Source organism: Amphibalanus amphitrite, unplaced genomic scaffold, assembly GCF_019059575.1.
Source record: "Amphibalanus amphitrite isolate SeventyFive unplaced genomic scaffold, NRLGWU_Aamphi_draft 000428F_arrow, whole genome shotgun sequence".
In the NCBI taxonomy this organism is placed as follows: Eukaryota; Metazoa; Arthropoda; class Thecostraca; order Balanomorpha; family Balanidae; genus Amphibalanus; species Amphibalanus amphitrite.
The window spans coordinates 261,626-284,283 of NW_024881922.1; the positions used below are offsets into that span (position 1 = coordinate 261,626).

A 22,658-nucleotide genomic window follows, 5' to 3' on the forward strand; every position below is an offset into this window, starting at 1 on the left:
ACTCGCTAGCTCAATTCAATCGGGACTTATTGACGAAAAACTAATATGGCCCTAATGACGTCATAAATGACGTCAGGCAAGGTCAACATTGCAAAAGTGACGCATCTAACCTTGCAAAGAATGCAACAAATCACGATTTTGTGTGCTTGAGATAGTTGGAGATCGTTCCCGGTGCCAGAATAGCAGTTTTCATTTTTCCCCATTGACTTATAATGGTGAGGTCACGAAAATAGCCTAACCTCATATGACCTTTAGGAAAATCCGAGATATACAAGTTGTGACACTCGTAATGGATATTAGATCCTGTAAGTTTCATTTCCCTATGAAAGCTCCCTCCTCTGGCAGTCAGGGCGTTGCGAAGTTGCGACATCTGAAGACCGTGCAGAGGTAGGTTTATGACGTCATAGGTCAGCGACCTGACCTGACCCGAAAATGCTTTTGGCGTCAAACGATCCGGCTCTAATCAAAGGTCAGGTATGCCAAGTTTAAGCAATCTATCTCCAGCGTGTTCGTAGCTATCGCGAAAAATCCTATGGGGGTGGCACCCGTCCCCCCCCTCGGCTGGCGAGGGTTAACAAGCAATTTCAAAGTTCTTTATGTGGTCGTTTAGAGAAAAATGGCGCTAAAAACTGTCATCTCGGATTTTCAAAATTTTGGGATTTTCACCGAAAAAAAAGATTTTTTAAAAAGAAATACTTTTAAAAATTCCCACAAAATTTCCGTATTAAAAAAGCGGAATAAATATGATAGTCCCTACGCTCTTCTATCTACATACCAAATTTAGATCGATACCTCTTTTTTGGTCAAGTTATAGCGAAAAAATTGTTGTAAATTGATGACGTCAAATGTTTGACCTCAATTTTTAGCAATTCTATAACATGAAGCGCGAAACAAAGACCACAATTAGACTCCCTGGGACGAGCTGCATTGAATCGATATCCATTTTTTGCAAAAAATACCAACTTTGAGCTTTGACCTAATTTGACCTAACCTTGACCTGACCTTCATCAGAACATAACCTAAACTGGCCCCAAAGGCTGCCTGGCCCACATAAGCGCATTTGTCATGCAAAATGAACCATACAACATGCATCCCATGACATTTTCATATTTTGACCTTCAGTGACCTGGCCTCTGTGACCTGACCTGGTATCAGTGACCTCAGATAACAAAATAGGTGTTTTCTGAACAATTCCCCATCGACTATTTTCAATGACATGCATTTTGCTCGATTTTATAACGCATTTCTTAAAATGCCTGTAAACGGTGAAAATTCGACATTTGACCTGACCTGTGACGTCATCGGTTTGACCGAGGTCAATGAAATTTGGTCACAAGGGTTCCTCGTTGGGGCTATCCAACGCTGTTTGCCGCCTCTCGCTATGTTGCGTGGTTCTCAAGATCTTAGGGGACCAAAATGGTCCCCCTCCCCATCAGACCGCGCTGCTCGGCAGACCCCATCAGGGCGCTGGCTAACGTAATCATTTCGTGGCTGGTCTACGAGAACGAGCTAGAAAGTAGACTGCAGAGTACTGACGAAAGCGAACACCTGTCTCATCAGGAAACTCTTCTGGCCCGTGTCCGGTGGCGTATCTGAAAAGCTGCTGAAAAAGCCAAAGTCCTCCGAGCCTCAGCCAGAAGAAACGGTCGTCATCGACCTCAAGTCCGTAATGGCAGAAGGTGAATATTATCAGCTTTGTTATAAATGTGTCACGACCATGGTGCAGCGACTATTGCAACGGTGTAGCTGCCTATCCCATCGCTTTGCTCCTTCACTGCGTCAAAGACATATCAGCTAATTTGTGCAGAGGCACACACTTTTCCCTAGCCGTTGATTGATGTGCAAGCCCTAACACAAAGTTATGATACAAGCCCCGCAAAGTTATGATACTACTAGTATTTCACGATGGATGCCCTCCACAGAGCTGCCGACTGATGAGCCTGACACAGAGGAACCCACAGACACCGAATCGGAGCCAGAACCTACCGACACAGAACCAGAGCCTTCAACTCCAGAATCGGAGTCGGCAGATGAACCCGAGGAAGGGCAAGGTAGGAAAGAGCGTATGATGAAGGACCTTGCTCCGACAGCTTTCGATATAAAACTGATTCTGCTGGTTTAGCTGTGTGTAGTGTATGTATGCATGCGATAACTAATATATTCGAAGAAATCTGTTTTACCTTATTCTTGTTGGTCACAGTGGTTATTTTCAATAATGACCGTAATAAGGGACTGAAATGATATATATATATATATATATATATATATATATATATATATATATATATATATATATATATATATATATATATATATATATATATATATATATATATATGTATATATATCAACTAGCTGCTATAGCTAAAAGTAAATGATGCCTTTAAGATTGCTGTTTTAAGTCGCGAGTCGCGGACAAAATAAACGAGACACATCCCTTTCTGTTTATGACAACAAACTTTTTTTCAGAGCGATCTCTCCTGGTACCAGCTGTGGAGCCAGCCACAACACCAGAAAAAGGTATGTATTATAAATCAAACAGACAAAACAGACATATAACGTAAAAAAATGTTATATAAGCTAATCGGAATACGCCGCCCACCCCACCCCTCCTGTTTCTCATAAATATATCACGCCGTAAGCATTCTATTAGCCCGGCAGGCGGTGTGCCTCCCGGCCACCTTCCGCGCGGAGGGGGGGGGGGACATTTTTTGCCCCCCTTGTATCTCCAAAACAACTGGACGGATCCATTAACCTTCAGTTTTTTCGATATATCTCCAGAGCCGCTGCGCCGATCGTCACCAAACTTTAAGCACTCTCCCGTGATTAGCGTTTGCACATTGTGATCAAAAATATTTTTCCAAAGGCTATGATAGGTTGGCCGCTAATGGCGTCAGAGTGACGTCATTTCTGTCATTTTCGACCCAAAAAAAGGTTTTGCGGGTAGAGCTGTCAGGCCTACAGCTTCAGAGTTACAGAATGATGTTTCAGACATCAAAGGTGTACATATAGAATCAACATGGCTACAAAACTGCTGTCTCGGATTTTTGAATTTTTTAGTTTTCGACCCCCAAAAATAAAAAATGATTTTTTGAATATAGTAGCCGAAAAATTCTTTTTTGGCCAGGTTATAGCGAAAAACTGTTCAAAATTGATGACGTCAAATTTTCCAACTCCATTTTGAGCAATTCTAGACCTCGTAGCGCAAAAAAGACCACCATTAGACTCCCCGTGACGAGCTGCATTGAATCAATACCTATTTTATGCAAAACTATCAACTTTGAAATTTGACCTTTTTTGGCCTGACCTTGACCTGACCTCCACCAGAAAGTGACCTAAACCATACGTGATGGTCTTATAACCAACACTATTGAGCTGGAAATTAAAAATTGGTCATAAAACATGCATCGCACAACCTTGGTAAAGTTGAGTTCATGTGGTGACCTTTGGTAACCTGACCTGTGACCTGACCTGGTAGTATCAGTGACCTCTAGTAGCAACATATGTACTAGGCAACTGACGCTTAGGTATATCGCTGATTTTCGACAAAATGCGACAAAATGCAAAAAACAAAAACGACAGCACGCTTTTGGTGCTGATTTCGAATTTAGTAACCATTTGAATATTTACGTTAAGTAGTTCTGGTGCCTTCGTACCATGTTACGAAACTGTCAGTAGTAGGTGACACCTACTATGAATGGCCGGCAGGACGTCTGCTCAATTGACCTGACCTGACCTGACCCGACCTGGCCTAAATGCATGAAAACGTCGTCTGTGATCAAAACTAACATGACATTCGTGATCAGCACCCCAAAATACCCCGTAACACCCTAACTTTACGAAGTTCCAAGAGGTCTGGATTTCCCAACTTCAGTTGGGTCATTAAACTGACTTGGAATTTGGAAAGTCAACTAATGACCTTGGACTTTGAAATTGGATATATTCGGCCCCATCTCGTATAGACAGCACGCTTCGGATTTTTCCGCGTAGCTCTAGCTTGATCAGGGGCCAAACGGCTGAGCCGGAGGTCATATTTACCCCCTATAGGTAGTACAAGCGGCTGCGCCACTTGCTTTGCTGCGTCGGTAGGAAAAAATTGCGGCACCAGCCAATTTGCTTTCGAATGGTGTTCGTTTCAAATCGATGTGTCGTTTAGAAGCATAGCTATGGACGGAAATGTGAAGAGAATTAAAAAAGAACTGTTCTGAGGGCTTTGTTGGATGAAATTTGGCTGATACGGGGTCAAGACGGGTCAAAGGGGTCAGCCCCGATCACTTTGGGTCAGGCCAGGTCACATAGGTCACCTCTCGTCCGCTGGGATCAGCCCGGGCCACTGTTCTGCTTTTGCCTCCACCACTACCCCTACACCTAACACTACCACTACCCCTACCACTACCCCTACCACTACCCCTACCACTACCCCTACCACTACCCATACTCCTACCCCTACCACTACCCCTACCACTACCCCTACTACTACCCCTACTACTACCCCTACCACTACTACTATCCCTACCACTACCCCTACCCCGACTACTACTCCTACCACTACCCCTACCCCTACCCCTACCACTACCCCTACCCCTACCCCAACCACTACCTACCACTGGGTCATGCCAGGTCGCATGATAATTTGATCCAATAAATATTTTTTTTTTCTAATCAGACTTTAGAATTTCTTCTAGCCCTGCTCCTATTCGTGCCATTCCATTACCCTTACTCGATTTTGTCGGAAATGGCGCTTTGTGGCGCATTGCGACAAACGCGGCGCATTTTCACCCGGCGATTGAGCATGTATCTTGGCATCGTAAGTGGTTAAGCGTTCTGAGGAAAATCATCATGAGAAGTATGCGCATCCGGCTGACCTTATCCTCACTTCTGTATGGAAATATGAAATTGCAAAAATAAATTACTGTATTAAAAATCGAGATATTTCGAGCACAGCTCTTCGTCGGTCGATTGTAATTATTTACACACATAACAGGCACACAATGTCGAATTCGTCTCAAGTTCTTCAGTAATGTCGCAGTAAGAAATTTAAATACACAGATCCCGTGCAAATTGATCACCCTAGTTCCTACCTTAAAAATATATCTAAACATAATTCCCCAGTTAAACTAGCAGTACATATATAGGTATCTTTCAAGAACCAATTCACACACATTTTTATATACATTATTTTGGAAGAAGCTGCCATGATGTAGTGTTATCGTTAATTTTGGGCCTGGCGTCTCGGATGAAGATGGATTCAGCGATTCTTCTATCCGCTTCGTCTTTGCATACACGCAGGATTTTGGCCGTCGCCGAGATGTCGCGTCGATCCATCTCAGGGTGCTTATGCAGCGCATGCTCTCCTAGGGGAGTGTCCTCTTCTCTGTTAATGCCGTTCCTCCGATGCTCGTTGTAGCGGAGTCTAACTGGCCTGCTCGTTTCTCCGATGTAGGTGTCGCCGCAGTGACTGCAGGTAAGTTCATATACCACGTTTTTGGTCGTGCACTTGGACTGTAGCCCCGCCTGGCATGAATGACAGCACCTTCGTCCCGAGGGGCAGGGGGCTGGGTTCAGTCGTGTCTTGACCAGTCGTTTCTTCAGGGTGTTGTTGGTGGTCCATGCTATCTCCACTGGTAATCCAGAGTTGATTGCAACCTTCTTCACCTGAGCAGCCACCTTGTCATTAGCGAAGGGCAGTCGGATATATGTGCCTTGCTTCTTCTTGTTCTGTTGTCGCTGATCTGGCCGTTCCCGTCGTTCTCTTCCTCTGTCTCTGCTTCTCTCTTCATGTTTCTTCATTTCCCTCCAACTGTACTCCTTGATCATCTTCATCGGATATCCATTACTGACAAACAGATGACGTATCTTCTCGAGCCCTCTTTTTCTTGCCGCTGTGTCTGAGCCAAGACGGATCGCCCTAGTGATCTGTGATGTGAGCACAGCCTTCTTTGTAGACCTGGCATGTGCCGAGTCATACGGCAGAATGATCGGTGCCGCCATGGGCTTGAAATACAGCTCCGTGCTGTACGAGCCGTCCTGTCGCACGCTTATCAGTGTGTCCAGGTATGGCAGCGTCCCGTCCTGGTCTGATCGCTCAATCGTGAATTGAATGGCCGGATGTCTCGAGTTGAGGAAGGCCAGATATTCAGTTAGCGCCTCGCTGCCGTGCGTCCAGAGACACCATATATCATCGATGTACCTAACATACATGTCTGGCTGAGGTCTGTCCACCTGCAGTGCCTCTGCTTCCAGCTTCCCCATGAACACTATGGCCAGAGATGGCGCAATCCTGGATCCCATGGCTATCCCATCAGATTGTTTGTAGAAGTTTTCATTGAATCGAAAGAAGTTGTTTTGTAGGCAGTGGGTGAGCAGGACTTCAACATCTTCTGGAACCAGCCCAAACAGATTCAGCTCGTTGATGTGTTCATGTATGAGCTCCATGACAGCTTCAATCGCTTCTTGGGTTGGCACGTTCCCGTAGAGATTTTTAACGTCAACGCTGAAAGCGATGCTGCCAGCAGGGAATCCTGTGGGATATTTTTCTTTTACTCTATCCAGAAATTCACCGGTGTCCTTCAAGTGTGCAGGTATGTACCTCAGCAACTGTGACGTAACTTGTTCTAACAACCAGCTTAGCCTATCCACTGGATTGTCAATCCCAGAGACTATAGGTCTCAATGGCTCACCTTCCTTGTGTGTCTTCGGTAAGCCATAGAGTTCAGCGCAGCGCGAGTGGTGAGGGCGGATGGCAGCTACAATGTCTTTGCCTATCTTGTCCTTGATTGTTTCAGATATAATTCTCTTCGTGACTGCTTCAGTTTTGGCCGTAGGATTTTGCTCTACTTGTTCATAGCCACTGGTGATTTCTTCTCCCTTTGCCAAATAGTCCTCTTTGTTCATGATAACTAGCCCTTTGCATTTATCTGACTGCTTCACTACTACGGAACTGTCCTGGCACAGTTCGCGTAGCTCTGCTCGCTCCTCTGTTGTTGTGTTCAGCGCCGTCCTGGGTGCGTTGCGGTAAATGGCCAATATTTTGTTCTTAAGTGCTCCCATGGAGTGTTCGGTATCACGGTCTAGTGGGTTCGCTTGTCGGGTGGGGACGTTCGGGAATCGTGGCTTTCTCAGTGTCTGCTGCTGGCCGAGGTCCGTGTTCTGAGAGCTTGCTAGCTGTCCATCTGTGTCACGCGGCCTACTTGTCGTTTGTAGGTCGTCTTCGTGTTCGTTTGTCTCGTTGATCTCGTTGCGGCTTCCGGTGTCGTTGTTCCGTTGGTTTTGTTGTTCTCTCTCTTCGTTCGCTCGTTCCCTATGCGTCTTCCATCTCAATGCATGGTAGCCTCTCTCCACGCCTATTTCCACTTCACGGATCATGTTTGGATTGACCTGTTGGGTCATCGCAAACGTCGGTCCCCTGGACAGCAGCTTCTCCAGTGGTTGGCTCATCGGTCTGTTGGACATGTTCTTGACACGCTCGAGAACAGACGGGGCTGATTGTTGACGGTCTTGTGGTTGGGGATGTCGTACAGTCGTTAATGCTGTAAACTTCCTGGACAGCCGCTGGCGCGAGACTGTCACAACATCCCAGAAGATACGCACTGCCTGTCGTTTTGTCCAGTCTGTCACGGGGTGTCGATACTCTTCGCATTTCTGCATCAGACGGCGATGTTCGCGATGTAGATATGCCAGTGTCCGGTGTGTCTCGCGAATGGCTTCATTTAGCAGCTGTCTGCAGAACGAGTCTCGTCTCTTTTTCATTGAGTCGCTTTTCCTAAAGATAATATTGACGGATTTCATACTGTTCGAGATAAATTGTGGTATCACATCTTGTTTCCGACATGCGACAAGGAACTTGAGTCTTTCTTGCATTGTAGCCTCTTTTTCAGCATTTTTTATCACCTTTATCAACGCTTGTTTATGGTCATCACTGATATCACAGAATCGTAAGTGGTTAAGCGTTCTGAGGAAAATCATCATGAGAAGTATGCGCATCCGGCTGACCTTATCCTCACTTCTGTATGGAAATATGAAATTGCAAAAATAAATTACTGTATTAAAAATCGAGATATTTCGAGCACAGCTCTTCGTCGGTCGATTGTAATTATTTACACACATAACAGGCACACAATGTCGAATTCGTCTCAAGTTCTTCAGTAATGTCGCAGTAAGAAATTTAAATACACAGATCCCGTGCAAATTGATCACCCTAGTTCCTACCTTAAAAATATATCTAAACATAATTCCCCAGTTAAACTAGCAGTACATATATAGGTATCTTTCAAGAACCAATTCACACACATTTTTATATACATTATTTTGGAAGAAGCTGCCATGATGTAGTGTTATCGTTAATTTTGGGCCTGGCGTCTCGGATGAAGATGGATTCAGCGATTCTTCTATCCGCTTCGTCTTTGCATACACGCAGGATTTTGGCCGTCGCCGAGATGTCGCGTCGATCCATCTCAGGGTGCTTATGCAGCGCATGCTCTCCTAGGGGAGTGTCCTCTTCTCTGTTAATGCCGTTCCTCCGATGCTCGTTGTAGCGGAGTCTAACTGGCCTGCTCGTTTCTCCGATGTAGGTGTCGCCGCAGTGACTGCAGGTAAGTTCATATACCACGTTTTTGGTCGTGCACTTGGACTGTAGCCCCGCCTGGCATGAATGACAGCACCTTCGTCCCGAGGGGCAGGGGGCTGGGTTCAGTCGTGTCTTGACCAGTCGTTTCTTCAGGGTGTTGTTGGTGGTCCATGCTATCTCCACTGGTAATCCAGAGTTGATTGCAACCTTCTTCACCTGAGCAGCCACCTTGTCATTAGCGAAGGGCAGTCGGATATATGTGCCTTGCTTCTTCTTGTTCTGTTGTCGCTGATCTGGCCGTTCCCGTCGTTCTCTTCCTCTGTCTCTGCTTCTCTCTTCATGTTTCTTCATTTCCCTCCAACTGTACTCCTTGATCATCTTCATCGGATATCCATTACTGACAAACAGATGACGTATCTTCTCGAGCCCTCTTTTTCTTGCCGCTGTGTCTGAGCCAAGACGGATCGCCCTAGTGATCTGTGATGTGAGCACAGCCTTCTTTGTAGACCTGGCATGTGCCGAGTCATACGGCAGAATGATCGGTGCCGCCATGGGCTTGAAATACAGCTCCGTGCTGTACGAGCCGTCCTGTCGCACGCTTATCAGTGTGTCCAGGTATGGCAGCGTCCCGTCCTGGTCTGATCGCTCAATCGTGAATTGAATGGCCGGATGTCTCGAGTTGAGGAAGGCCAGATATTCAGTTAGCGCCTCGCTGCCGTGCGTCCAGAGACACCATATATCATCGATGTACCTAACATACATGTCTGGCTGAGGTCTGTCCACCTGCAGTGCCTCTGCTTCCAGCTTCCCCATGAACACTATGGCCAGAGATGGCGCAATCCTGGATCCCATGGCTATCCCATCAGATTGTTTGTAGAAGTTTTCATTGAATCGAAAGAAGTTGTTTTGTAGGCAGTGGGTGAGCAGGACTTCAACATCTTCTGGAACCAGCCCAAACAGATTCAGCTCGTTGATGTGTTCATGTATGAGCTCCATGACAGCTTCAATCGCTTCTTGGGTTGGCACGTTCCCGTAGAGATTTTTAACGTCAACGCTGAAAGCGATGCTGCCAGCAGGGAATCCTGTGGGATATTTTTCTTTTACTCTATCCAGAAATTCACCGGTGTCCTTCAAGTGTGCAGGTATGTACCTCAGCAACTGTGACGTAACTTGTTCTAACAACCAGCTTAGCCTATCCACTGGATTGTCAATCCCAGAGACTATAGGTCTCAATGGCTCACCTTCCTTGTGTGTCTTCGGTAAGCCATAGAGTTCAGCGCAGCGCGAGTGGTGAGGGCGGATGGCAGCTACAATGTCTTTGCCTATCTTGTCCTTGATTGTTTCAGATATAATTCTCTTCGTGACTGCTTCAGTTTTGGCCGTAGGATTTTGCTCTACTTGTTCATAGCCACTGGTGATTTCTTCTCCCTTTGCCAAATAGTCCTCTTTGTTCATGATAACTAGCCCTTTGCATTTATCTGACTGCTTCACTACTACGGAACTGTCCTGGCACAGTTCGCGTAGCTCTGCTCGCTCCTCTGTTGTTGTGTTCAGCGCCGTCCTGGGTGCGTTGCGGTAAATGGCCAATATTTTGTTCTTAAGTGCTCCCATGGAGTGTTCGGTATCACGGTCTAGTGGGTTCGCTTGTCGGGTGGGGACGTTCGGGAATCGTGGCTTTCTCAGTGTCTGCTGCTGGCCGAGGTCCGTGTTCTGAGAGCTTGCTAGCTGTCCATCTGTGTCACGCGGCCTACTTGTCGTTTGTAGGTCGTCTTCGTGTTCGTTTGTCTCGTTGATCTCGTTGCGGCTTCCGGTGTCGTTGTTCCGTTGGTTTTGTTGTTCTCTCTCTTCGTTCGCTCGTTCCCTATGCGTCTTCCATCTCAATGCATGGTAGCCTCTCTCCACGCCTATTTCCACTTCACGGATCATGTTTGGATTGACCTGTTGGGTCATCGCAAACGTCGGTCCCCTGGACAGCAGCTTCTCCAGTGGTTGGCTCATCGGTCTGTTGGACATGTTCTTGACACGCTCGAGAACAGACGGGGCTGATTGTTGACGGTCTTGTGGTTGGGGATGTCGTACAGTCGTTAATGCTGTAAACTTCCTGGACAGCCGCTGGCGCGAGACTGTCACAACATCCCAGAAGATACGCACTGCCTGTCGTTTTGTCCAGTCTGTCACGGGGTGTCGATACTCTTCGCATTTCTGCATCAGACGGCGATGTTCGCGATGTAGATATGCCAGTGTCCGGTGTGTCTCGCGAATGGCTTCATTTAGCAGCTGTCTGCAGAACGAGTCTCGTCTCTTTTTCATTGAGTCGCTTTTCCTAAAGATAATATTGACGGATTTCATACTGTTCGAGATAAATTGTGGTATCACATCTTGTTTCCGACATGCGACAAGGAACTTGAGTCTTTCTTGCATTGTAGCCTCTTTTTCAGCATTTTTTATCACCTTTATCAACGCTTGTTTATGGTCATCACTGATATCACAGAATCGTAAGTGGTTAAGCGTTCTGAGGAAAATCATCATGAGAAGTATGCGCATCCGGCTGACCTTATCCTCACTTCTGTATGGAAATATGAAATTGCAAAAATAAATTACTGTATTAAAAATCGAGATATTTCGAGCACAGCTCTTCGTCGGTCGATTGTAATTATTTACACACATAACAGGCACACAATGTCGAATTCGTCTCAAGTTCTTCAGTAATGTCGCAGTAAGAAATTTAAATACACAGATCCCGTGCAAATTGATCACCCTAGTTCCTACCTTAAAAATATATCTAAACATAATTCCCCAGTTAAACTAGCAGTACATATATAGGTATCTTTCAAGAACCAATTCACACACATTTTTATATACATTATTTTGGAATATACATTATTTGGAACCCAGCCCCCTGCCCCTCGGGACGAAGGTGCTGTCATTCATGCCAGGCGGGGCTACAGTCCAAGTGCACGACCAAAAACGTGGTATATGAACTTACCTGCAGTCACTGCGGCGACACCTACATCGGAGAAACGAGCAGGCCAGTTAGACTCCGCTACAACGAGCATCGGAGGAACGGCATTAACAGAGAAGAGGACACTCCCCTAGGAGAGCATGCGCTGCATAAGCACCCTGAGATGGATCGACGCGACATCTCGGCGACGGCCAAAATCCTGCGTGTATGCAAAGACGAAGCGGATAGAAGAATCGCTGAATCCATCTTCATCCGAGACGCCAGGCCCAAAATTAACGATAACACTACATCATGGCAGCTTCTTCCAAAATAATGTATATAAAAATGTGTGTGAATTGGTTCTTGAAAGATACCTATATATGTACTGCTAGTTTAACTGGGGAATTATGTTTAGATATATTTTTAAGGTAGGAACTAGGGTGATCAATTTGCACGGGATCTGTGTATTTAAATTTCTTACTGCGACATTACTGAAGAACTTGAGACGAATTCGACATTGTGTGCCTGTTATGTGTGTAAATAATTACAATCGACCGACGAAGAGCTGTGCTCGAAATATCTCGATTTTTAATACAGTAATTTATTTTTGCAATTTCATATTTCCATACAGAAGTGAGGATAAGGTCAGCCGGATGCGCATACTTCTCATGATGATTTTCCTCAGAACGCTTAACCACTTACGATTCTGTGATATCAGTGATGACCATAAACAAGCGTTGATAAAGGTGATAAAAAATGCTGAAAAAGAGGCTACAATGCAAGAAAGACTCAAGTTCCTTGTCGCATGTCGGAAACAAGATGTGATACCACAATTTATCTCGAACAGTATGAAATCCGTCAATATTATCTTTAGGAAAAGCGACTCAATGAAAAAGAGACGAGACTCGTTCTGCAGACAGCTGCTAAATGAAGCCATTCGCGAGACACACCGGACACTGGCATATCTACATCGCGAACATCGCCGTCTGATGCAGAAATGCGAAGAGTATCGACACCCCGTGACAGACTGGACAAAACGACAGGCAGTGCGTATCTTCTGGGATGTTGTGACAGTCTCGCGCCAGCGGCTGTCCAGGAAGTTTACAGCATTAACGACTGTACGACATCCCCAACCACAAGACCGTCAACAATCAGCCCCGTCTGTTCTCGAGCGTGTCAAGAACATGTCCAACAGACCGATGAGCCAACCACTGGAGAAGCTGCTGTCCAGGGGACCGACGTTTGCGATGACCCAACAGGTCAATCCAAACATGATCCGTGAAGTGGAAATAGGCGTGGAGAGAGGCTACCATGCATTGAGATGGAAGACGCATAGGGAACGAGCGAACGAAGAGAGAGAACAACAAAACCAACGGAACAACGACACCGGAAGCCGCAACGAGATCAACGAGACAAACGAACACGAAGACGACCTACAAACGACAAGTAGGCCGCGTGACACAGATGGACAGCTAGCAAGCTCTCAGAACACGGACCTCGGCCAGCAGCAGACACTGAGAAAGCCACGATTCCCGAACGTCCCCACCCGACAAGCGAACCCACTAGACCGTGATACCGAACACTCCATGGGAGCACTTAAGAACAAAATATTGGCCATTTACCGCAACGCACCCAGGACGGCGCTGAACACAACAACAGAGGAGCGAGCAGAGCTACGCGAACTGTGCCAGGACAGTTCCGTAGTAGTGAAGCAGTCAGATAAATGCAAAGGGCTAGTTATCATGAACAAAGAGGACTATTTGGCAAAGGGAGAAGAAATCACCAGTGGCTATGAACAAGTAGAGCAAAATCCTACGGCCAAAACTGAAGCAGTCACGAAGAGAATTATATCTGAAACAATCAAGGACAAGATAGGCAAAGACATTGTAGCTGCCATCCGCCCTCACCACTCGCGCTGCGCTGAACTCTATGGCTTACCGAAGACACACAAGGAAGGTGAGCCATTGAGACCTATAGTCTCTGGGATTGACAATCCAGTGGATAGGCTAAGCTGGTTGTTAGAACAAGTTACGTCACAGTTGCTGAGGTACATACCTGCACACTTGAAGGACACCGGTGAATTTCTGGATAGAGTAAAAGAAAAATATCCCACAGGATTCCCTGCTGGCAGCATCGCTTTCAGCGTTGACGTTAAAAATCTCTACGGGAACGTGCCAACCCAAGAAGCGATTGAAGCTGTCATGGAGCTCATACATGAACACATCAACGAGCTGAATCTGTTTGGGCTGGTTCCAGAAGATGTTGAAGTCCTGCTCACCCACTGCCTACAAAACAACTTCTTTCGATTCAATGAAAACTTCTACAAACAATCTGATGGGATAGCCATGGGATCCAGGATTGCGCCATCTCTGGCCATAGTGTTCATGGGGAAGCTGGAAGCAGAGGCACTGCAGGTGGACAGACCTCAGCCAGACATGTATGTTAGGTACATCGATGATATATGGTGTCTCTGGACGCACGGCAGCGAGGCGCTAACTGAATATCTGGCCTTCCTCAACTCGAGACATCCGGCCATTCAATTCACGATTGAGCGATCAGACCAGGACGGGACGCTGCCATACCTGGACACACTGATAAGCGTGCGACAGGACGGCTCGTACAGCACGGAGCTGTATTTCAAGCCCATGGCGGCACCGATCATTCTGCCGTATGACTCGGCACATGCCAGGTCTACAAAGAAGGCTGTGCTCACATCACAGATCACTAGGGCGATCCGTCTTGGCTCAGACACAGCGGCAAGAAAAAGAGGGCTCGAGAAGATACGTCATCTGTTTGTCAGTAATGGATATCCGATGAAGATGATCAAGGAGTACAGTTGGAGGGAAATGAAGAAACATGAAGAGAGAAGCAGAGACAGAGGAAGAGAACGACGGGAACGGCCAGATCAGCGACAACAGAACAAGAAGAAGCAAGGCACATATATCCGACTGCCCTTCGCTAATGACAAGGTGGCTGCTCAGGTGAAGAAGGTTGCAATCAACTCTGGATTACCAGTGGAGATAGCATGGACCACCAACAACACCCTGAAGAAACGACTGGTCAAGACACGACTGAACCCAGCCCCCTGCCCCTCGGGACGAAGGTGCTGTCATTCATGCCAGGCGGGGCTACAGTCCAAGTGCACGACCAAAAACGTGGTATATGAACTTACCTGCAGTCACTGCGGCGACACCTACATCGGAGAAACGAGCAGGCCAGTTAGACTCCGCTACAACGAGCATCGGAGGAACGGCATTAACAGAGAAGAGGACACTCCCCTAGGAGAGCATGCGCTGCATAAGCACCCTGAGATGGATCGACGCGACATCTCGGCGACGGCCAAAATCCTGCGTGTATGCAAAGACGAAGCGGATAGAAGAATCGCTGAATCCATCTTCATCCGAGACGCCAGGCCCAAAATTAACGATAACACTACATCATGGCAGCTTCTTCCAAAATAATGTATATAAAAATGTGTGTGAATTGGTTCTTGAAAGATACCTATATATGTACTGCTAGTTTAACTGGGGAATTATGTTTAGATATATTTTTAAGGTAGGAACTAGGGTGATCAATTTGCACGGGATCTGTGTATTTAAATTTCTTACTGCGACATTACTGAAGAACTTGAGACGAATTCGACATTGTGTGCCTGTTATGTGTGTAAATAATTACAATCGACCGACGAAGAGCTGTGCTCGAAATATCTCGATTTTTAATACAGTAATTTATTTTTGCAATTTCATATTTCCATACAGAAGTGAGGATAAGGTCAGCCGGATGCGCATACTTCTCATGATGATTTTCCTCAGAACGCTTAACCACTTACGATTCTGTGATATCAGTGATGACCATAAACAAGCGTTGATAAAGGTGATAAAAAATGCTGAAAAAGAGGCTACAATGCAAGAAAGACTCAAGTTCCTTGTCGCATGTCGGAAACAAGATGTGATACCACAATTTATCTCGAACAGTATGAAATCCGTCAATATTATCTTTAGGAAAAGCGACTCAATGAAAAAGAGACGAGACTCGTTCTGCAGACAGCTGCTAAATGAAGCCATTCGCGAGACACACCGGACACTGGCATATCTACATCGCGAACATCGCCGTCTGATGCAGAAATGCGAAGAGTATCGACACCCCGTGACAGACTGGACAAAACGACAGGCAGTGCGTATCTTCTGGGATGTTGTGACAGTCTCGCGCCAGCGGCTGTCCAGGAAGTTTACAGCATTAACGACTGTACGACATCCCCAACCACAAGACCGTCAACAATCAGCCCCGTCTGTTCTCGAGCGTGTCAAGAACATGTCCAACAGACCGATGAGCCAACCACTGGAGAAGCTGCTGTCCAGGGGACCGACGTTTGCGATGACCCAACAGGTCAATCCAAACATGATCCGTGAAGTGGAAATAGGCGTGGAGAGAGGCTACCATGCATTGAGATGGAAGACGCATAGGGAACGAGCGAACGAAGAGAGAGAACAACAAAACCAACGGAACAACGACACCGGAAGCCGCAACGAGATCAACGAGACAAACGAACACGAAGACGACCTACAAACGACAAGTAGGCCGCGTGACACAGATGGACAGCTAGCAAGCTCTCAGAACACGGACCTCGGCCAGCAGCAGACACTGAGAAAGCCACGATTCCCGAACGTCCCCACCCGACAAGCGAACCCACTAGACCGTGATACCGAACACTCCATGGGAGCACTTAAGAACAAAATATTGGCCATTTACCGCAACGCACCCAGGACGGCGCTGAACACAACAACAGAGGAGCGAGCAGAGCTACGCGAACTGTGCCAGGACAGTTCCGTAGTAGTGAAGCAGTCAGATAAATGCAAAGGGCTAGTTATCATGAACAAAGAGGACTATTTGGCAAAGGGAGAAGAAATCACCAGTGGCTATGAACAAGTAGAGCAAAATCCTACGGCCAAAACTGAAGCAGTCACGAAGAGAATTATATCTGAAACAATCAAGGACAAGATAGGCAAAGACATTGTAGCTGCCATCCGCCCTCACCACTCGCGCTGCGCTGAACTCTATGGCTTACCGAAGACACACAAGGAAGGTGAGCCATTGAGACCTATAGTCTCTGGGATTGACAATCCAGTGGATAGGCTAAGCTGGTTGTTAGAACAAGTTACGTCACAGTTGCTGAGGTACATACCTGCACACTTGAAGGACACCGGTGAATTTCTGGATAGAGTAAAAGAAAAATATCCCACAGGATTCCCTGCTGGCAGCATCGCTTTCAGCGTTGACGTTAAAAATCTCTACGGGAACGTGCCAACCCAAGAAGCGATTGAAGCTGTCATGGAGCTCATACATGAACACATCAACGAGCTGAATCTGTTTGGGCTGGTTCCAGAAGATGTTGAAGTCCTGCTCACCCACTGCCTACAAAACAACTTCTTTCGATTCAATGAAAACTTCTACAAACAATCTGATGGGATAGCCATGGGATCCAGGATTGCGCCATCTCTGGCCATAGTGTTCATGGGGAAGCTGGAAGCAGAGGCACTGCAGGTGGACAGACCTCAGCCAGACATGTATGTTAGGTACATCGATGATATATGGTGTCTCTGGACGCACGGCAGCGAGGCGCTAACTGAATATCTGGCCTTCCTCAACTCGAGACATCCGGCCATTCAATTCACGATTGAGCGATCAGACCAGGACGGGACGCTGCCATACCTGGACACACTGATAAGCGTGCGACAGGACGGCTCGTACAGCACGGAGCTGTATTTCAAGCCCATGGCGGCACCGATCATTCTGCCGTATGACTCGGCACATGCCAGGTCTACAAAGAAGGCTGTGCTCACATCACAGATCACTAGGGCGATCCGTCTTGGCTCAGACACAGCGGCAAGAAAAAGAGGGCTCGAGAAGATACGTCATCTGTTTGTCAGTAATGGATATCCGATGAAGATGATCAAGGAGTACAGTTGGAGGGAAATGAAGAAACATGAAGAGAGAAGCAGAGACAGAGGAAGAGAACGACGGGAACGGCCAGATCAGCGACAACAGAACAAGAAGAAGCAAGGCACATATATCCGACTGCCCTTCGCTAATGACAAGGTGGCTGCTCAGGTGAAGAAGGTTGCAATCAACTCTGGATTACCAGTGGAGATAGCATGGACCACCAACAACACCCTGAAGAAACGACTGGTCAAGACACGACTGAACCCAGCCCCCTGCCCCTCGGGACGAAGGTGCTGTCATTCATGCCAGGCGGGGCTACAGTCCAAGTGCACGACCAAAAACGTGGTATATTATGAACTTACCTGCAGTCACTGCGGCGACACCTACATCGGAGAAACGAGCAGGCCAGTTAGACTCCGCTACAACGAGCATCGGAGGAACGGCATTAACAGAGAAGAGGACACTCCCCTAGGAGAGCATGCGCTGCATAAGCACCCTGAGATGGATCGACGCGACATCTCGGCGACGGCCAAAATCCTGCGTGTATGCAAAGACGAAGCGGATAGAAGAATCGCTGAATCCATCTTCATCCGAGACGCCAGGCCCAAAATTAACGATAACACTACATCATGGCAGCTTCTTCCAAAATAATGTATATAAAAATGTGTGTGAATTGGTTCTTGAAAGATACCTATATATGTACTGCTAGTTTAACTGGGGAATTATGTTTAGATATATTTTTAAGGTAGGAACTAGGGTGATCAATTTGCACGGGATCTGTGTATTTAAATTTCTTACTGCGACATTACTGAAGAACTTGAGACGAATTCGACATTGTGTGCCTGTTATGTGTGTAAATAATTACAATCGACCGACGAAGAGCTGTGCTCGAAATATCTCGATTTTTAATACAGTAATTTATTTTTGCAATTTCATATTTCCATACAGAAGTGAGGATAAGGTCAGCCGGATGCGCATACTTCTCATGTATCTTGGCACCAAATTGCACCCATATCGGACTATATTTGACAAAACTGTGCGATTTGCGGCAAAAATGACGCCCTGAGATAATTGTGGCGCATTGCGGCAAACGCGGTGCATTTGCAAACTCGTATCACAAACTGTTGCCATTCAACGAAAATCTGCACAATCTCTCCCCACTATTTATTCAAATTAAAACTTGCCCATCCGCCAATGCGAGGCACCCGCCACCGATCGGCATGCATTTAGTTCACTAAGTTTGTCGACCCCGGCTCTCAATGAAGATCTACGAACCGATCAAAATTTCATTGGCGTTCTTCCAGCGCGCCCCACGCGCGAACCGTGCACCCCAGCGAGTCGGAACCTAGAAAAGGCGCTGACCCGCTCTGTCACCTAGAAGGTGTGCAAATTTCAACCCCCTACGATATACCGTCTGGCCTGTAGGCCGGCTAAATTGAACCCACTACACGGCGTGGCGGACAGACAAACAGACGGATCCTGTTCAAATAGTTACGAGCGAGCGAGCGCAGCGAGCGAAGTGAGTCTTTTCAATATAACGGAAAAATCTCAGTATGAGCGGCCCGGCCCGGCCCGGCCCGGCCCGGCCCGGCCTGTAACGCTTTTGAGAGGCTTATATCTCAGCAACCGCTGGACCGATTCGCCTGCGGTCTTTTTTGTTGGGTAGCCCCATCCCTTTTACCCCGTAATTGACTACTTTTGATACATCTCAGTGACCGTCGTGGCACGTGCCACGTGAAAAGTCAAGGGTGTTCAAGCTGTTTTGCAAAAGTAGTGATTTTGAGAGGCTCATATCTCAGCAGCCGCTTGGGCGATTGACTTGCGGTAAGTTTTGTAGGGTAGCAGCATCCCTTCTACCCAAAACAGGATACTCTCGATGCATGTGGGTTACCCCCAGTGCACGTGCAAAATACAACAATAAGAGGTGCCAAATTTGTTCCCATTTCAGTAACTCGGTAATTACTGGGGCGATTTCGCTGAAACTTGGCATACAGGTAGGCACCCACCAGGCAATGCATTCCCATGTGTTGCGGTTAGGGTGCTACTGCACGTGCGCACGTGCAGGGGGCGTTTCCAGATCTCGAGAACGGCTGGGCCGATTGCGCTCAAATTTGGTACACGGTTGGGGACCAGTTAGTAGGGTGCCGTGCAAAAGTCATTTTGGACCCCGTTTGCACGTGCGCACGTGCAGAATGCCGCTTCCAGATCTCAGGAACGGCTGGGCCGATTGCGTTCAAATTTGGCACACCGCTAGCGACTGGTTAGAAGGGTGCTTTGCGCAAGCCCGTTGGAAGCACCCTCTCGCCCTTCCGCACGTGCAGGGCTCACTATGTCGCCCGCTCGTTCTTCGCCCAAAAGGCGTTTTACTGGTAAGATAGATGTTGATAATGCACATTTACAGGTAACACTCTCACCAGAACAAACCAGCCAACATCTGTGCACTATCTGGCTACAATACTACCTATGTTTTGCCCTCTACGAATAAAGACGTGCTAGATAGGAAAAATCACCACTGTGCTATTGTGACCTAAGACCTAAAATTGTGTGTGAAGGTGTCAAATTGATGCCCGGGAAGGCAATTACGAGAGGTTTAAACCGCTCTACCTACGAGCGGTAGAATGATTTTATCCCGTTCCGCCGGTATATTTCGGGCGCTTAAAGGTAAAAGATACCTACAATTTATGTAAAAAATACGACAAATTTCAGACTAGATGAAATGTCTACTAGACGCTCAACAGTTTTTTATGTCTAGCCCTAATTCAATATACCCTGGTCTAGCCGTTTAAAAAATCCAAAAAATCAGTTAAACGACATCTGATAATTTTCTCTCTTTGCACGTGAAGAAATTGTAAACACTGTCTACGTGCGGGATAATAATTTTCTACCGTACCGCCGATGTCTTTCGGGCGCTTAAAGGAAAAAAACATTTTATATACGGAATACGACATATTTCAGACCAGACGAAATGTCTACTAGACGTTTAACACTTTGTCAACCCTCGCCCGTATCGGTGTTTTTCCAGCCGCGAACGTATAAGGGGGGGGGGGGGGAGTCCGTTGGACCCCCCTTGCCGTTTCGCCCCTGATCGAGCTAGAGCTTCGCGAAAAAAAAAATGAGCGTGTTGCTTGTGATGGGAGGAAGGCGATGATACCCAATTTTAAGGTCCTAGGTCATTGGTTGACCTTCTAGGTTAGGTCAATGACCTAAAAGTCGGGAAAATCGAGACCTGCTAGAACGTCGTAAGGTGTGGCTACTATGCATTTCTCGGGGTGTTGATCACGAATATCATGTTAGTTGTCATCACAGATGATGTCTTAATGCATTTAGGCCAGGTCGGGTCAGGTCAGGTCAGGTCAACCAGTAGGGGTCCTGCCGGGTATTCGTAGTAGGTGGCAACCGCCTCTGACAGCTTCGTAACATGTTACAACGGCACCAAAACCACTTCGTAAATGTTTATATGGTTGCCAAATTTGAATTCAGCTTTAAAAGCTGGCCTAGAAACATGTAAAACTCGAAAAAGTGAACCGAGCTCATGACCTGACCTGACCTTCAGGTGACCTTGACACCCTGCACCCTAATGCATGGGACCAGCGTCATATCATATGTTCGAACGCTTGAAACCACGAAAAGACTGCAAACGCGCGGCTAATGCGAGCCGACATATAACGACGAATCGCGATTCCGGCCAAACATGGTCTCGAAAAGTAGGTCACAGATCAAAGATTGGGTCAGGGTCATGAAATTCTTAGGGTAGGTGTACAATTGATCAACTCGAGGGTACTGAAAGTGTCGTCGCGTTCGGTCTCTTTTTCGCGATTTATTTGCGAACAACCGAGAGGAGAGTCCGTTTGACCCCCCTCCCCTCCCTATACCGGCGAGGATTAATATAAAAATTGTGAAAGATTGTGGCATGTTGTACGGCTTCAACACATCGATAAATTACACATAAATCTTAGTACATGATAGATTGTATACATTACATATTTGTAGGACATCTAACATGTTCTGCGATCCTCTTTCCAACAGAAGTGGAGCCCGCTCCAACGACCCGACCAGGTACGCTCTTAACAATCAGTTTAAAGAAATGTTTCTAATATTTAACCATTCATGGTTAACATCTTTCTCTTCTTCGCTCGCTCATTCCATCTCCCTCTATCCATCTCCCTCTTTCCATCTCCCCCTTTCTCTCTCTCTCTCTCTCTCTCTCTCTCTCTCTCTCTCTCTCTCTCTCTCTCTCTCTCTCTCTCTCTCTCTCTCTCTCTCTCTCTCTCTCTCTGTCTCTCTCTCTCTCTTTCACTCTCGCAGCTCCTTTCCGTGTGTCCGTCTGCCTTCGTCTGTCTATTTCTTCAGCTTTCTTCTACTCCCGACTATCTCCATTTTCAAACATGTATGTGGTTCTGGATGGATGGTGGCCAATTACGACGTACCTAACTGTTAAACTGTTGACACTTTTTGCTTACCTAATTGTGTGATTCTTTTTACAATGTTTATCTGAGTTTTCCAGAAGGAAAATTGCATTACATTGTATTTGTCTCATTTCCTGTGAAAAATGCCTCATATTCTCATGATATTCAATAAGTTATTTTCAAGTCACTGATGTTGCCATTTTGACCCGCAGTTCCGACTAAGCCTGCTCCCGAGTCTACGACTACACCTGCTCCAGGTACTAACATACAACGACTGCAGAGAACCGCGGTTCTGGAACCTGGGATGAAGTGACATGAAAACATCTATGAGTTTTATATTATTGATAAGCTATTGTATGAAGTAATCGCTGTATAACCACGCTACAAAAATTATGTCTCAGCTTCAGACCCAATGATAAAAGTTGAATAACATGCAAAGATAACGTGTCAAGCAAGTGACCTGCCCTGAATTTAGCAGATATTTCTCATTCAATGCCGGTATCCTGCACGAGAAATACCAAAATATAATCATGATTAGGTACTGATAGAAAATATGCAAAAAATACATCTCATATCCATACCTGTGCTGGCGATTTTGATTAATTTATCACGAACTGTCTGTTTGCAGCTCCAACCAGCCTCCCAACCGAAGCTGCACCTTCGACCACTCCGCTGCCAGGTAAATGAGTCGGGAGAGCCGCGATGAAGTACATAGCTAGGATACACGTGTTAGGATTCGTAGCTACTTAGTACTAAGTATTTCATGCTGCTGGATAAATGTTTTATTTCGTCCAATATATTGGAG

At 46.5% G+C, this 22,658-nt stretch overlaps 1 protein-coding gene across 6 annotated transcripts in view; it reads left to right on the top strand.

Annotated features, from left to right (window-relative positions):
• The window catches only part of LOC122391269, a 64,319-nt gene that overhangs the window by 19,774 nt on the left and 21,887 nt on the right, over positions 1 to 22,658 (top strand). For 4 of the 6 annotated variants that reach the window (XM_043385037.1, XM_043385042.1, XM_043385039.1 and 1 more), the window contains 6 exons: positions 1,561 to 1,679; positions 1,923 to 2,051; positions 2,470 to 2,520; positions 21,474 to 21,503; positions 22,066 to 22,110; positions 22,482 to 22,532. In XM_043385037.1, the coding sequence (XP_043240972.1) occupies positions 1,561 to 1,679; positions 1,923 to 2,051; positions 2,470 to 2,520; positions 21,474 to 21,503; positions 22,066 to 22,110; positions 22,482 to 22,532 (425 nt within the window). The remainder of the gene's footprint in view (positions 1 to 1,560; positions 1,680 to 1,922; positions 2,052 to 2,469; positions 2,521 to 21,473; positions 21,504 to 22,065; positions 22,111 to 22,481; positions 22,533 to 22,658) is intronic. The other 2 variants (XM_043385038.1, XM_043385040.1) reach the window with 2 other exon arrangements.